We start from the raw sequence: 17,985 nt of genomic DNA, 5'->3' as shown, positions 1-17,985 counted from the left end.
CACTGCTAGCAAAGTTACTTAATTTGGGTAATGAAATGTCTGCAAGAAAACATGCCGGCTCAGAAACCACCAAAGACCCTACATGTCAACCCTCAGCTACAAATATTCTCCTTTATTATTTATACATAAGCTTATCAAAAGACTTCAGTTCTGCATAGATTCGAGCTCTTTGTGCTAATTAATAATGTAAGAAAAAAATTACTGTGTGATTTTGAATTATCAGTATTGACTCTGGCCAACAACACAAAAAGTGTTGAAAATACTTTCTTCAAAAAGAAAATATGATTTAATGCTTCATAGGATTAAATAAATTTTTTGGATACACTAAAATCTGATGGCATGCTTTACTCTATTCATTTAGATAAATTATTTCATTGGTAAAAAGAAACTAAATATTATAATACGTTCTGGTAAATAAAAGTTGTGTGGATTTTTAGAATGATCTTTGATCAAAAATGTTTAGATATCAGTGTTTCTATTGTAAAATAAAATTAATGCATTTTAGAAGTTACCGGCAATCTTGATTGATTAAAAATGACAACTTTCAATTGCAAATGAACTAGGAAAATCAAGATTTATCAGGTATCATTAAGCCCTTATATAATGCTGCATATTTTTATAACAGCCTGTTCAGAATATCAATAGTATACTGTAGATGGGAAAACTAGAAGCTGAAATTTGTAAAAACATCATTTCCAAATAACAATGTACTTTAGTGAATGCTATTCTCTGCTTGTACGAATCTATCTTAAAATGGAGGATGAAAAGGGATTGGGAAGAGTTTCAAATTTAAAAGTGATGGTAATGGCGAACCTATGGCACAGGTGCCACAGGTGGCACCTGGAGTCAAACCTGCTGGCACATGAGCTGTTGCATTAGCTCAGCTCCAATATGCATGTGTATGCTGGCCAGCTGATTTTTGGCTTGCACAGAGGCTCTGAGAGGGCATTCCAGAGAGCCTGGAGGGAGGGCAAAACATGAGTCTACTGGGCCCACCAGAAGTTGAGAAACATGCCGTTTCCAGCCTCCATAAGGCCTCCAGAGGGCCTCCAGGGGGTGGGGGAAGCCATTTTCGCCCTCCCCAGGCATTGAATTATGGGTGTGGGTACTCGTGCATCCACAATAGCACTTGCCCATGCTCTTTCAGCACGCGAGGAAAAAAAAAGGTTTGCCATCACTGGTCTAGGCAATCATCAGGAGTGTGACTTGATGGTGCATACACAACAAGGGTGGGTTCCTTCCGGTTCAGACCAGTTTGACTGAACCGGTAGCGACCCGCTGTGCCATCGTGTTTTTGGCTTATTGTTGTTGTTGGCACTGCACACGCGGCACAAGAGGAAGTGAACTAGATGACTGAAGGCAATTATGATGTCAATGTACAGAGTATGAGAAGGCAGGTGGTTAGGGAATATTTTCCACTGCCATATAAATAGGATCAGGAATAATGAATACACATTGTAACCCACCCTCTCCAAACCCTAAATTCCATTTAAAAATAAGTAAACATTTCCTATTAGTAAGATGTGACTAACAGCGGAATAGAAGTTGCTAGTTCTTCATTTCTGGGAGGTTTTTAAGGCAGTCATTTCATAAGGATGCTGTCATAATCTTTCCCTACATATTGCAGTAGGACAGACTAGATAATCCTCATAGTCCCCGTTACAGTTCTAGGATTCTTATCTAATCACATCATATCAAGCTTTCTGCTAGCTTCTCCTAAGTTTCAGTTAGTGAACTTGACCAATTAAAAAGAAAATCTTATATTCAAAATCCTCTGGTTTCTGTTTTTCATTTGTTTGCTTGGTTTTTGTTTTGTTTTTAATCAGCATTGTTGTTGTTATGCCGGGCTTCAAGTTACAAGCCCCCAAAGTCCAAAGTAGAAATTCAAACACACAGGTTGCAAAGTAAACAAAATTGGTTTATGAAAAGGGAAATACTGTCCAAAACGCACTTTTAATTAGCCAAAGTGCTCTCCCACACACAACAAGCCTTGAATGCTGTGAAAAACATAAAACAAAAGCAAAGCAGATAAAAAGCAGCTGTGAAGACATCACAGCCACCCCCTTCAAGAGTCCTCACGCTTAAACTTAACTGTGAATTAGTCCAAGAGTCCTGTAAAATCCTGAAACAGTTCAAAAAATCCTTGTACAATCCAGACATAAAACACAATTCTCTCTCTCTCTTTCCAAACAGATAAACTCCCACACCAAGAGGCAACAACGCTGGCAATTTATCAGCAGCCCCATTAGCCTAATTGCCCCAGCCACAGGTGTTCTCCCTTATTTCCTGTAATACTTGTGGAGTTGTTCCTTCCTTGACATCAACCTGCGTCTGCGAACATCTATGATTGCCTCCTCTTCTGAACCTAACGATGATAATGATGACGGTGATGATGATTTATTTATTTTTATTTATTTATTTATTTTGTCCAATACACAGTGAGGGTTTTAGTGGGTATATATCTATATACACATAGTAAAATACATGATGAAGGTTATAGAGGAGATACTCATAGTAAAATATATCTAAGAAATAATAGAAAAGAAGGTATAGTAATAGAACATATCAATGAAAGAATAGAAGAAGAGATATAGGAATAGAAGAAAGGTATAGGAGATATAGGAGAGCAATAGGACAGGGGATGGAAGGCACTCTAGTGCACTTGTACTCGCCCCTTGATGGTTCACTAATGGGGTAATTAGTGAATGGGCTCCCTGTAATTACCTCCCTGTAATTACCTCCCTGTAATTACCTCCTCCATTGATCCTACTTCCCCTGACACAGACGCTTCGCTGTCAGAAGCTGTTGGCAGTAAAACTGGCCTCTGATAATGTGAAGATTCTCCCACATCAACCTCCACAGTCCTTGGAGCAGGAGCTGGTCCAGAGCCAACCACAACAGTTGTAAACTAAATTTCCATGGTAGGGCAATTCTTAATATTTTCTGAAGTAACATTTCCTGTGTTTCCATGACCCTAGAAATGATGTTCGCCCATCGTATTCAAGGAGGACCTTGACATCTAATGGGTTGTGGGCTGTACACAATGTGTCCGCAGATGGCTGGTAAGGCCTATATGGGCACGAAATGTTCTGCCACACGTTGCGCAGACATGTGTGGGCACCATTGTCGCAGCATTTGCATTTGCAGCCCGGCTTTGCGGAGTGCTCCCTTCTCTACTGCTCTGAATGTACTTCTGGCCTCAGATGTCCCTAGAAATACTGTCAGTGGCAAATACATTAATGCAGAACTTTGTAAGAACGAACGGCAGTATAAAATGCAGCTAAAACTGTATTTGAATGATGCCAGCGGTCTGAAGGAGCACATTATGGATATTACAAAAATGGTGACCTATATAGCACGATAATTATTGTTGCTTGGCTGTTAACCCCTGGGCTGTAACTGAGCATTACAGGTGTATCACACAGCAGCACAAGGGATTCTACCTGGTCTAGGATGGTAATGAATTATGGCAACACAACCAGCAGATGTAGGAGACCCCCAAAAGCAATGCAGTTTATTACTTGTCCTACGATTTAACATTTAACAGTATTCTCCTGTGAGGCATAGGAGGAATAATATTGCAGGTTATATGGAAGTTTCCACTTACTGCTGAAGGACGCAAATCACCCTTGAAGCCACTGGAAAAGCTAGCCATTTGTGTTGAGAATTTGGCTCATTTTCTGCTTCTGATTAAGTCACTAGATCTAGGAGGCTGAAACAATAGCAGCAGCCTCTTATATCAAAGTCTAATTTACTTTGCTTCCCTTTATATTCTTTCTCATTTTAAAACTGAGCATGTCAATATTAAGACAAAGACATATTCAAATGTTTTAAGAAAAAAAGGGGTCTTCATTTTTTCTTTCTGCCACTGAAACTATCTTCAATATTAATAATCTGTCACTGAAACTTCATATTACGTGTAATCTTATGATTCACCCAATTTTCTGTTTTTTTTTAATTATTATTTTACCAAACTATGACTTATTTTAATGGATGGGTCTCAAATTCAACTCATGATTTAAGGGGGGGGGGAGTGTGGGTTAAGTACATGCTTGCTATCATACTTTTTTTTTGTCTTTAGGAATATAAATCAGTCTGCATTTTAGACTAAATTTACCTAGATCATATTTCCCAACAACAACTCAAACTAGAATTTACCATACTTATTCTCTAATATTTGTTCCTTTCATTCCATAGTAATCGCTAAAATTAGTTGCTTCCATTCCTTAGCAATTGCAGAGCAATTCTAAAAGTAATGTTTGCCACATGTGTGCTTCTATTGTAGTTTTATAGGATAGGTAGCTATTAAACTTATACATTTAAACCTGAACATATACTGCATTTTAATTTTGTTTTAATCATATTTAATCACAGACATACTAGCTGAACACTAGTCTAAAATACAGTTCACAAATTTGCCATGTTGTATGAACGAACCATCTGGTTAATTCATTAAGCTATAGTTCAATAAACCAAGTTAGCATGCTGTGCAGAAACAGCTACTTTGTGCAAAGAGTTTTTTAAGCATAGGCAATTTCTTAAATCTGTCAAAAGTATTTCTTTGAAAATATTGCAATCTGTCCTAAATCTGATTCAAAAGCTTCAAAAACATAATATATTTCAACTGAGAAGAGAATAATGTTGTAGAAAAATGCTCATTGCAAATATTCTCTAATTTTCTAAATTATTCTAAATTTTTGAAATCCAAATTACCCAAAAGTTATAAAGTGAACTTCTGGTTTAATTTTCTTTCTTAAGTATTGCTGCCTGCTTACAGAAAACATTATACCGGTAATATAGTAAGTTCTTTTGGTTTCCTATTATCTCCCACATTTTTGGAATCTAAGATGCAGTTTGATGTAAATCCAAAAATGTTAGCATTTTATAGGACAAATATACCATATTTGTAGTCCTTGAATAGCTTTGCCATATTATATAAGCCTTACATGGCATTGGACCAGATTACTTATGGGACCATCTTCTGCTGCATGAGCCCCAGCGACTGGTTAGGTCCCACATAGTCGGCCTTCTCTAGGTCCCATCAATTAGACAATGTCACTTGGTGGGGCCTAGGGGAAGAGCCTTCTCTGTGGGGGCTCCAGCCCTCTGGAATAAGCTCCCCCCAGAGATTCGTTCTGCCCCCACCCTCCTTACCATCTGCAAGAGTCTGAAGACCCACTTGTGCCAACAGGGCAGGGGACATTAGATACCAGACGCTGCCGATGAATGGAACATATGTTTAGTTTGTTAGAAGGAGAGTGACTGATTTTTTAATAAATTGGGGTATTAGATTGTTAGTTTTAGTTTAAAGATTGGATTTAGGAAATTTTGTATTGTTCTTTTATATGCTGTAAGCTGCCCCGCGTCCCCAGAGAGGGACGGCATATAAATCCAATGAATGAATGAATGAATTAATGAATGAAGAAACAAACAAACAAACAAACAATAAATAAATAAATAAATAAATAAGCAGGCAAGCATTTGGTTCTAGTTAAAGATAATGCATTACAAAATATAATAAAAATAATGCATAGCAAAAAAGAATACAACAAACAATTAAAGTTTTGATATGATCATGGAATCAATAATATATCTTCCTACTGCCCCTTCCAATAGAGGAAATTAAACCCCAAACTCATTATTGTTTGGATAAGTCCAAACAAGAAAGGAATTGAAGACAATCCATGAAACGAGTGGTATCTGGGACACAAAAAAATTGTCAGAACTAAATAGCAATAGTAATAATACTTCTATATACTACCTCACAGTGCTTTATAGCCCTCTCTAAGCAATTTATAAAATCAGGAGGTTGCCCCCCAAAATCTGGCCCTTCATTTGACTGACCTCAGAAAAATGGAAGACTGAGTCAATCTTGAGCCTGGTGAGATTTGAACTGCCAAACTGCAAGCAGCTGGCAGTCAGCAGAAGTAGTCTGCAGTAGTGCACTTTCAACCACTGTACTACCACAGCAAAGATGCTTTGTGGTTTTCAGCACTGCATTTAAAATTTAGGCAAGAAGATTGGTAGACAGAATGGACAATCCACCAACCAAACCTATTCCTGCCTCTGAGCTACATCATCAGGTACAGAGATTTAAACATGGCAAATTGGATTGGATATGACCAGGAAAATATAACTCTGACAATAGGCATTGTTATAATTTTAAATACAAAATTACAACCAGCTTTGTTTCCAGATTTGTAGAAGACATGGGGCAAAAGGCATATGAACACCCGCACACAGAAAAGATTGATGGGGGTCTTGCAAAGAAGAAGATAAATGATTGTACAAGAATATAGAAAAACCTGGAGGGAGGAATATTAATTGCGTCTATACATTTGATAAATATTTATTTTTTTCCAGAAGAATAATGCATACTAGTTTGAACTGTCATTATGTGACCCTATATCCTATTTCTCATATTATTAGAAATACATAATGTGGTAGTTTATATTCAAAAATAAAACCAAAATGTATATACCTCATGTATTTATCTAGAAATAAACCAAGGTTACTATGGTTACTGAAAATCCATTACCTTTGAATACAGAATGAAAAAGTTTGACTTAAACTGTGCACTATTTATTATAGTATACATCAAGAGCCTTCAGGGGGTTCTCTAACTGGACTCATTTTTCAGTGTCAATAGTGACCCACTACACCAGTAGCTTATGGGATGTGCCTGGCAAGATATTTTAACAGAATGTATTGTGAAATGCTCCATATCAACTACAAACGCAGGAATGCTATATGTATAAAGACTTGCATGAATAGAACATGAGCTGCATCTTGTTCAACAAACTCAATTGCGGTCAGTTTAGGACCAATCAAATAAAGTGGGATATCAAATCAGGGCAACTAACCAAATTAAGCTTTCTGTGTTGCTGGAGGGGGTGGGAGGAGAGTTGTGTGAGCAGATGCCAACAGCAGACACCAGCATCACTATCTAACTCCTATCAGCAGCTGCCAAGAAAACAGCTCCTTGCCAAGATTCAAGGCAGATGCTTGCCTTGGTCCATGTGGCTGAAGTGGTGATCCAAAACAGCACCAAGGAAAATTAAAAACTGAATCAGTTGCTACCCCTAGGTAACCTCCTGGCTAGAAGCCATAATTGTGGAAATATTATGCTGAAGACACCTGTAATGTAAAGCCAGTCATGCTAATACCATCATTTAGTTTGCCTAGGTTCTTATAATAAAAATGCATTCTACTGCCAAGATTTCAAAGGTCTGATCAACTTAACCTTGCCTGTCTGCCATGTATGCAAAGCAAGTTTAATTTCCTTTGTGATTCAGGATTTAGTCACTTGACAAAAGAATATTCAAACTCTCACCTCATACCAGCCAGGCTGCTTAATCTCTATCCCTAACTCAATTTTGAATGCTCTGTGAGGATTTTAGAGGAATTTCTGGATTTTCATGAGATTAAAATGTGGAGTATAATCCAATTAGGCTGTAGTCTGAGGGTTTAAGCATATTTATCACACACAAAAACATATACAAGATCCTATTGTTAACGGCTTAAAACTTTAGATTGCTTAGTTTAACATTTATTCTTTTCTGTATGAATAGTGGTGTGAGAATAGTTCCTCTGATTAACTGATACAAACAAATCTTTGTAAAATTATCTCAAGTAAACGGGCCCAATTTCAAAAGGCGTTTTTGATTGTTCTAGGTCATTGTTTAACTCCAAAGAAATGCTTTGTCACAGGATAAACAAGAATAAAACTGCAACCTACTCAATCCAGGAAACTGGATTACTCGGTAATAATCTGAGAATTTTCTCTGATTCAGTTGTTTTGGAAATACTACAGTTACACTGTCAAGGTCTGAATGGAAGTTAAGAATCCTATAACCACCACACTCGCAAAGACAACAGGTGTCTATCCATGATTTTTTCATGACACATGAAGTGTATCATGAGTGCTTAAAATTTTCTTAAGTTTTTATTCTTATCAGAAAAGAGCGAAGAAACAAAAGCATGCTAGAACAAGAAAGTCAACAATATATTAACGACCAGAATGTATGATGGCATGGGTCCTTCAATCTTTGAAATCCTGCTGGATTCGTTAATGATTATTCTGTAATTCTGCTCTCTGCTCAAATCCTTAAGCACTTTAAAATAATCTTAAAGAAGACCATCTTAAAACTATATATTTTATGAATTTTACCAGCATTAACAACAAAGGCTAATATTTGGGCATGCACACATATGGTATATTATGCAATGTCTCTAATGTTAAAAATAAATTGAAATGCTGTACTGTAAATTTGTGAACTGCAGCCCGTACGTTCATACTTAATGACAAATATGATATATACCAGACTGATGTAATAGTTAATAGTAAGCAATAATAATACTTCAAACTGTACAGTTTCTAGTGGGGAAAACATAGAGTAAATGATTATATAAGCTGTATTTTTGGTTTCAGGAAAATTGATAAGATACTCCAAAGAGTTAAAACATTGTGATTTGATCATTCTAATGTCATTTTATGACGTGTTTGTAGCTTACTTTACTTGTATTTATTGTATTTGTTATTTGATATTTTTGATAATTTGTTAATTCTTATAAGGTTATGTATTACATATTGTTGCTGTAAGTCACCTGACTGAAGCATTTGTACTAAAAGTATTTTAAAGAAACACACAAGTAAATATGTGTTGAGTAGATCTTAACTTGAAAAAAAACCTGTTGTGAGAAAGTGAATTATTTTGCAGCATAACAGAAATATGAACTAGTAATAAGACTATTTTTATAAGAATAGGGTTAGAATATGATAACTACTGGAAACAATACATGAAAGATTTGGTTGGCCTCCATTTGCCATGTATGTATATATTGCTCTTTGTTGGATTGTAGGGGTTCTTTGAACTTGGTTTTTCATTTGGAAGCTATTTCATTACCTCCCTAGGTAACATCTCATGTTAGAAAATTGAGATTTATTGGTTAGTTGTAGAACATATAAGTGCATTATATGTGACTAGGGAGGCTGCACTGCTGGGTGCTCTTTTTTATAAGACTGACACATCATATACCCCACAATTTCACAGAAAAGTATATATCCATCCAACCAACCACATCAGAATCACTCTAGGTAGCCAACCCTATACATATCTACTCTGAAATAAAGCTGATTGAATTGAATTCATTTGGGCTTATGTGTGAAGCGAATATTGAGCTGCAATATTAATGAATTTCAGAAGCACTATCTGCTTAAACCAGTAATGAACTCATTAATTCAAGTTGAGTTTGTAATATCTAAATTCGTTTAAAAAAATATCTGGACTCTGTCTTTGGTGATGTTGCTTAAAGCAGTGGATTGCTGTAATACTGCTACCAAGAAGTTAATCTACATAGTGGCATTGCACAAATGACACAATTAAGATATTGACAAAATTGAACGGGTCCAAAGACAGGCTACAACAATGGTGGAAGGTCTTAAGCATAAAACATATCAGGAAAGACTTAATGAACTCAATCTGTATAGTCTGGAGGACAGAAGGAAAAGGGGAGACATGATCGAAACATTTAAATATGTTAAAGGGTTAAATAAGGTTCAGGAGGGAAGTGTTTGTAATAGGAAAGTGAACACAAGAACAAGGGGACACAATCTGAAGTTAGTTGGGGGAAAGATCAAAAGCAACATGAGAAAATATTATTTCACTGAAAGAGTAGTAGATCCTTGGAACAAACTTCCAGCAGACGTGATTGGTAAATCCACAGTAACTGAATTTAAACATGCCTGGAATAAACATATATCCATCCTAAGATAAAACACAGGAAATAGTATAAGGGCAGACTAGATGGACCATGAGGTCTTTTTCTGCCGTCAGTCTTCTATGTTTCTATGTTTCTATTATGTGCATCAATTGTCTCATGGTCTTGATGGAAGTACATAAATTCTGCTATGAGTATTGGCATGATGCACGTGTCACCTTTTGCCTCCATGATACCCTCGATAGTTACTGCATACCCTGATGATTTAAATAATCATCTTACTTGGACATATAATGAAGTTGTTAAAAAATGCCTTCACAAAAGAAGCAATAAAATGATGGAGAATGGAATACTCATTTCCAAAGGTTCTTTGTTGTTAACTATGACCTTTTCTAGGAATTATCTGGTTATTTTCATTTTCTGCCATTACTTTACTAGACTACTTATGGGAACAGGGAGCAGGAGGGAGGCTCTTAATGTTTTTTGATTGCTGAGTTTCCTCTTGAATATATGTAATAGGGAACACTTACAGTGTTGCTAACATATGTATACTCATCATTCAATGCCTGCTAATAGAAAAATATAATCTTTTCATCTCTTAATTTCTTGCATTAATATACTCATATTTAAATTAGTCTGTATAAATCATTTACTGGTCAGATGGGGAAAAAGGACTGCTTAGATGAGAACTGCTTTTAAATCTGAGAAAAGCAAATCCTTCACTTTTTACTTAATTAATATGGGAAAACAGTGGCTTAATATGTGCCATACTTGACTCATCTGAAGTTTAATTCCAAAGGAATAACCAGGTAAATCTAAATAAAAGTCTATATGGTAATATCAGGTGGTTACAACTCACCTTTGACAGTAAGCTTGGTTTCATTTCCAGTATAAATTTGTTGAGCATTCATATATAAAATATACTGTGTGATTATGCCATTTGGTGCTTTTGGAGGAGCCCAACTCAATGATAAAGATGTGGGGAATGAAACAGTTGTGGGTGGGTGGACATTTTGTGGAGCTGTATAAACAAATAAACAAACAAGCAAGCAAACAAATGCTTCATAATCAAAAGAGTTGTATGATTTAGAACCACTGATTTTAGGGGTTTAACTCTTTTTTGAGGGAGGATATCTTTGATTCAGTGTCAGTGTCTGGTGATTGCCTTGACCATTCCCTACAGTTCTCTTGGCAACATTTTCAAAAGTGGTATACTATTGTTTCTTTCCATGGCCTGAGAGAGTGTGACTGGCCTGAAGCTGTCCATAACAATTAGACCAAACTGGCTCGCCACATCTATTTAAATCACACTTAAAAATAAATTTTGTTTTTCTAATTTGATCAGGCGCTGTATAAGAAATAAAACAATGAGCAGTTATAATGAAATGCATACACATACTATAGAAAGAAGACATTCTCCCAAAAGTCAAAGTTGCATTCACTAAACTTGGTGATATCTTTTGCTCTTTCCCAGTGTGGGTCAGCTTGGTGAATTTGAGAAGACAATTTGATCATTCTGAAGTTTTTCGTATAGCATCAGCCAATATTGGTTAACAATGTACCTGCTAAATGATAAATGGGGAAATTACAGACGAAATATATGATTGTTGTCAAACTTATGATATTTCCCCTATGAAATCAATATAAGCAGCACCAAAAAGAAACAGCTTACATTGACTTGTGTCCAATACTTCGCAGGGGCAACACTTACTTTCTCCATGGGTTTATTGGATTTTGGGGGGTTTTTGAAGAAAAAAATCATTACATATATAAGAAAGTTTGTATAAATACATTTTCTCAATCACTTATAGAATGCCTGGTTTGAATATATCTATCATTTGAAAGGAAATGTTTATTTTAGAATAACTGACTCCAAATATAATTAAGCTTGACTATATTTACAAATTTATATCTTAGTTTTTTTTTCACAGTGATTCACAAATACGCTAATTCATATTGGCAAATTATAGCAAAGCATTAGGTTATCAATTTATTGATGTACCTCAGAGGGCATTTAGAATACTTTTGGAAATACTAACTGAATTTAGGAATACAAAACAGGACTTATCTGAACAGATAATATAAGGGTACATTTTGAAGTAGAGCTATCTATGACACCTAGGAAGAGATCACAAAGATATTCATAAAACAAAAACTTTTTACAAATAGCTATCTTCTCCATTCAAGTTAAACTAGAAATGTGTGAAGATCATCTGTCACAAGTGCTAACTTAAATATTTACACCTATTTAGTACCACATTGTATATCATATTTCCAAATTCTAAAAATCTCACATTTAGCTAAATGAAAATGCAAGAAATACTTTTTTCATATATACTGTTTTCCAATCATTTAGATGATTAATTAACAACTAACTACATCAACTATTTGGTTCCATATTTTTTTTCAGAATATACTGTTTCAAATTATGTATAAAGTCTATGAGCTTACAGTGTGAAAAGGCTAAGGTAGTATAGTTATTGGATTCATAGCTTGTGAAATTGATAATCAGACCATGGGACAACTACATTGCAGAATGGGCGCTTGGTAAGAGAATAACTTGGCCTCCAGTGCAGCTGGGACTTTTCAAAGTGTTCCAGTCAGATGGAAGTTAGTAGGATTACCTGATTTAACATATGGAGCTACTATTGCTCAGCTAAATGCTTATATAAACTTATAGAATGGCTTATGCTCCATGTTTATGAAATAAGCTTGTAAATATTAATATTTGCCCGAGTTAATCTTTCCTTCTTGCATGTAAGCATGATCACTTGTTTGGGCTAAAGATTTCCTATTGATTTGAGCTGGTGTTTAAAGTCTGAGCTAATTAATTCCCATTTAGACGAAAAGAGGATGATAAAATTTATGAAACAGCCATGCATAAATCTGTTCTGGGCAATCGATACCACTGTGAAAAGGACTCTACCTATTGCAGAAGAGACGGAGTAACGACTCGGACACCAGAGCTGGATTTAAAACTTGGGTCATTTTATTATAATAAATTTGCATAATTTATTAATTAAATTAGCATGAATTAGCATAAATTTGCATAAATCAACATATTCAACTATGACCCGGAAACAGTGGACCTGCAGGGTCAAAGAAACACTTCCGGGGCGGAAATGACGTAAAAGGTCAACATTCCTGGGCAACTATGGGCGTAATCGATGCTGGTCCAGGTGAGGGACCTCTCCCTCACCTGAGACCCTGCCATACACTCGCATGAGGGGGGTCCCGCCGGCTCACCCCTACCCTGGGACTTCAATAGCGGGACCCAAAGACAGGTTCCCCCCAAGCACGCAGGTAGCACCCACCATGGGCTTGGAGAGAACCTGTCAATCATCCCCAAAGATGCCCAAGGGAGAACGCGCAGTTGCTGAAACCACCCAGATTTCCGCCCCTAACCTGCCTACCCAAATGACCAGAGGTAAGCCAATTAACCTAATTAAATGCAAGCACCCCCTAACCGCACATCCATCTCCCCAGTGTGGAATGGGCGAAAAAACAGCCGGGCCTAATGGGCGAGGCTGCAAAAAATTCCCATTCGGCCCCCGAAGGCGACCCACTATGCACACTGCAAAATAGGGAAGGGCGGGTGGGTGTCTGCTCTCGGGTTGGGTCCGGGGCGAAAAGGCCTGCTTCCAGGCCTGCTGCCCTTAAATAGGGCCAGCAGGCCCCGCCCGGACCCAACGTCATGCCCAGCCACGTGGGCTAAGCAATCCCGGCCGAAATCTCGCCTCGCGAGATTTCGGCCGAAACCAAGATGGCGGCCGCCATAGGAAGGGTCCGAGTCTGCCCGGCCCTTCCGCAAAAGCGCCGTGAGGCCGGTAAGTCAGCCGGCGATATTGCAGAAGAGACGGAGTAACGACTCGGACACCAGAGCTGGATTTAAAACTTGGGTCATTTTATTATAATAAATTTGCATAATTTATTAATTAAATTAGCATGAATTAGCATAAATTTGCATAAATCAACATATTCAACTATGACCCGGAAACAGTGGACCTGCAGGGTCAAAGAAACACTTCCGGGGCGGAAATGACGTAAAAGGTCAACATTCCTGGGCAACTATGGGCGTAATCGATGCTGGTCCAGGTGAGGGACCTCTCCCTCACCTGAGACCCTGCCATACACTCGCATGAGGGGGGTCCCGCCGGCTCACCCCTACCCTGGGACTTCAATAGCGGGACCCAAAGACAGGTTCCCCCCAAGCACGCAGGTAGCACCCACCATGGGCTTGGAGAGAACCTGTCAATCATCCCCAAAGATGCCCAAGGGAGAACGCGCAGTTGCTGAAACCACCCAGATTTCCGCCCCTAACCTGCCACGGAGCGGGGGTCAGATCTCTATCTTGGCCCCCCGACTCCCCCCTCCATCTGCGCCAGCTCACGCAGAGACACTGCAGGTCCAATAGGGAAAATGGTGTTCCTCCGTTCTGCCAGAGGAAGACCGGCAGCCAGGTAAAGCCACAGCTGATCTATGGTGATGCGGGGATGGGCCACAACCACCCCGCCTAACTTTCTGACTACCGTACCCGGGCCTTAACTCCCCGTCTAACCCGGTGAAGGGCCCTAAGGGAAAATGGCGTCCCACCAAGCGATCCCCAAGAGGATCTCGACCGCACCACCTGCGTGGAGGGCCGCACGTGCGAAGCCACCGCAGGCTTCGCGAACCTGGCAGATCGAAAACGACCCCCAGGCCCACACCGGTCCTTGCCACCACAGTGCAAGGCCCACCACCTGGGCGCCGCAATGGGATGCAGCCCTCCCAGTACCATCTGGGCGCAGCAATGGGATGCCGCCCTCCCAGCACCAACTGGGCGCAGCAATGGGATGCCGCCCTCCCAGCACACATCCAGGCACAGCAATGGGATGCCGCCCCCGGCACTAACTGGGCGCAGCAATGAGATGCCGCCCTCCCAGCACCAACTGGGCGCAGCAATGGAATGCCGCCCTCCCAGCACACATCCAGGCGCAGCAATGGGATGCCGACCCCCGGCACCGACTGGGCGCAGCAATGGGAAGCCGCCCTCCCAGTCCCAACTGGGCGCAGCAATGGGATGCCGCCCTCCCAGCACCAACTGGGCGCAGCAATGGGATGCCGCCCTCCCAGCACACCTCTGAGCGCCACGATAGGATGCCGCCCCTGGCCACCGACTGGGCGCAGCAATGGGATGCCGCCCTCCCAGCCCCACTGGGCGCAGCAATGGGATGCCGCCCCCCCGACACCACCTGGGCGCAGCAATGGGATGCCGCCCTCCCAGGACCAACTGGGCGCAGCAACGTGATGTCACCCTCCCAGCACCTCCTGGGCGTAGCAATGGGATGCCGTCCTCCCAGGACCACCTGGGCGCAGCAATGGGATGCCGCCCTCCCAGCAATAGCGGTGGAAACGCCCGTCCCACCGCACACCCCGTCTCCCCAGCCAGACAGCCAGGACCCAGCCGCCACGACGGCAGGGTCCCCCACCCGATGGCAACTTGTTGCTGAGTGGTCCGGAGCGCTCTAACCCCAAGCAACACCGTCGGTCGCGTCCTGGCGGGGTTGAATAGAAGGGGCCAAAGGAGGAACCTGGCCTAAGATCTTACCCAGACCCTCAACGGCCGTTCGTACCCTAAAACAGGCCGTTGACCGCCGGCGGGTGACCTCCCGAATCCTCCGTATCGAGAGGCCGTTACCGCACTGGTGGCAGCGCCTCCCGAGAACGAGCGTTCCCGAATGGCGGGATCCATACTTGGCCTGGCCAAACCCTACATACTAGCACCCACCTACTGAAGTAAGGAGATGGAAGGCACCAAATTGACCCGGCGGCCCGCAATGCGGCCCCGGCCCAACTTTCCCGCACCGTCACACTGCGGAAGACGCCATAAAACCCATAACCCCGCCCCCGCCTTAAACAAGGCGAAGCCGGCCAACCTGGACCAAATAGTCCCAACCGAAAGGCCACGCTGCCTAAGCTGGACACCAATATTGCCAGGTACACAAATGGGGCAGGCCAGCTATAGGGGTAACCCGTATACTGCCTGCCATCCCAAACAGTTCACAACCCCGTTATCTAACCCGGGGACATGCCTAGCTAAAAACAGTGTGGTCAGGGACAAGGACCTGTGCCCCCCAAAAAAAATCGGCGGACAAGCCGCATGACCCTGTCCCTATTGGAGGACAGGGCGTTCACAACACGAACAACCACTAAGCTGTCACACCAAAATGCACAGTCCTGCCCCCCAAACCGCTCACCCCAAAGCTCTAGAGCCACTATCAAGGGGGAGAGCTACCAAAAGGGGAAATCCCTGAACCAAAGAAGAGGCCCCCATTCAGGAGGCCACGCAGACCAGCCCACTGGTCACCCAACACAACCCAAAGCGCGAGTACATGCCGTACTAGAACACAACTGCAAATCAGCTTCCAAAAGAAGCTCTTGCTTCCAAAGACAACCCATTAAAACGTTGTAAGAACTCCGCCACACGCAGAGGTCAGCCCTGACCCCTGCACCTAAGCGGGTACGATAATGGGGCAACTAGAGCCCCTTCATCGCAGTACGTAACCCTTAGAAAAACCCTGCCCGGCACCACGACCCGGCGGGCAAAATGAAGTATCCCAGCTAGGTCCCGGAGCTGCCGAAGAGTGACCTTCCCACAGCCCCAGAACCGTACCAAGGTGATCCCTGATTTGAGCCGACTTGACCAGGGGCAAACAAAAATTGCACCTCTGAGTCCAATTCAATACCGAGGAAGGTAATCCCGGTGGCGGGGCCCTCGGTCCCCGTAGAGGCTAAAGGCACCCCCAACAGAGCACAAAGGGCTTTGAGACCACATTGGAGCAAAGCAGTGCTCTGCACGCGCAGTCCCCGCCACCAAGAAACCCACAAGGTAGTGAACGCCGAGCCCGCGCCGCTGCGCCTCCTGAGCGCCCACTCCAAGAAGGTGCTCGAGCTCCCAAAAGAGAGCATGAGAGGGAGCCACCCGTGGGTAAAACCCCCAATCACTTAAAACACCCCTGAAATGGAAGCCCAACAGCGCGAAGCCGCCCGGGTGCATAGGGAAGAGCCGGGATGCTGACTCAATGTCGCATTTATCCATAAGGGCTCCATCCCCACGCTGCATTACCATGGCCGCGACCGCCGCAAAGGATGCGAAGCCGGCCAAACAAAGGGCGTCAGGAAAGAAATCCCTCACTGACTCCCTGTTAAGAAAAACAAGTGGTGAATCAACCTAGATTCAGCACCCACCTGTCAAGGGACCCCCCTGAATGGGGAGACCCCAAGATTCGGGAAAGGCGGCTCCGGAAAGGGCCGAGGGCCCTTCCCCATGGCCACCTCTTATGCTATCCCGGACCGAACAATGCCGTTATGTCCCACAACCAACCGGAGGTTGTGGAACCCAAAGGCCTGCTCGAACCCCCCATGTAAGGGATCCCGAATCCCTTAGAGAAACCTAGCAAGAGAGCGACCGCTCTCGAGCGGGGGTGGTCGTCCCTCAACCAACCCCAGCGTTGTTGTAGTTGTTGTTATAATTAAATGGGCTGGGCCCAGTTCCCCCCCCCCCGCAGGTGGGGCCTGTATCCTGGACCCCGTCCCATCCCAACCGTCCCCTTTCAGGGGCAGGGGTACATTGCAGCGGCATGGGAGCCCTGCCTTCCTGCACGCAAAGCTATACATACAAAAAGGGGGGAAACAAGTCCCTCTGCCTCAAGCCCCTGCAATGCAGCAAACGGGTCCCACCCTGTGGTGGCCCCCTTGTCCAATCCCCCTGGCCCCGACGGGGAAGCCGGCAAAAGGGGCGGAGGCCCTCTGGCCTGGGTTGGCGGGGTCAAACCCCCCGCCCCCAACACACCAGGCCCTGGCAAAAGCCGCCCCAAGGGCCTGTGTTCCCGCACTAGGAGCCAGGGGGGGGGGGGAGGGGGCAAACCTGTTAGGAGTCCCCCCACCCCCGTGAAAACCCTAAGAAACTGGGACCGAGTGGCAACCATATTTAAACAATTAGAATAGAATAGAATAGAATTTCCTTGGCCAAGCGTGAATGGACACACAAGGCATTTGTCTTGGTGCATTTGCTCTCAACGTACATAAAATAAAATATACATTTGTCAAGAAACAAGTGGCACAACACTTAATGATTGTCATAGGGGTCAAATAAGCAATGAAGAAGCAATATTAATAAAAATCTTAGGATATAGTCAGAGTAGTTCCTTTTGTGCTGCTCTGATCACCCCTGTTAATATCTTTCTGCCTAATCAAGTTAGATAATAGCTGTAATGAAGTTTGGCC

At 42.2% G+C, this 17,985-nt stretch overlaps 1 protein-coding gene across 1 annotated transcript in view; it reads right to left on the bottom strand.

Annotated features, from left to right (window-relative positions):
- USH2A (usherin) overlaps positions 1 to 17,985 on the bottom strand; it is a 584,211-nt gene that overhangs the window by 306,040 nt on the left and 260,186 nt on the right. Inside the window, exon 33 of the mRNA XM_070728574.1 lies at positions 10,580 to 10,741. Coding sequence (XP_070584675.1) covers positions 10,580 to 10,741 — 162 coding nt within the window. The remainder of the gene's footprint in view (positions 1 to 10,579; positions 10,742 to 17,985) is intronic.

The sequence above is a fragment of the Erythrolamprus reginae genome, chromosome 1, assembly GCF_031021105.1.
Source record: "Erythrolamprus reginae isolate rEryReg1 chromosome 1, rEryReg1.hap1, whole genome shotgun sequence".
Taxonomy (NCBI): Eukaryota; Metazoa; Chordata; class Lepidosauria; order Squamata; family Dipsadidae; genus Erythrolamprus; species Erythrolamprus reginae.
The sequence above is the reverse complement of the archived record's forward strand: the minus strand, read 5'-3'. Positions and strand labels throughout refer to the sequence as shown.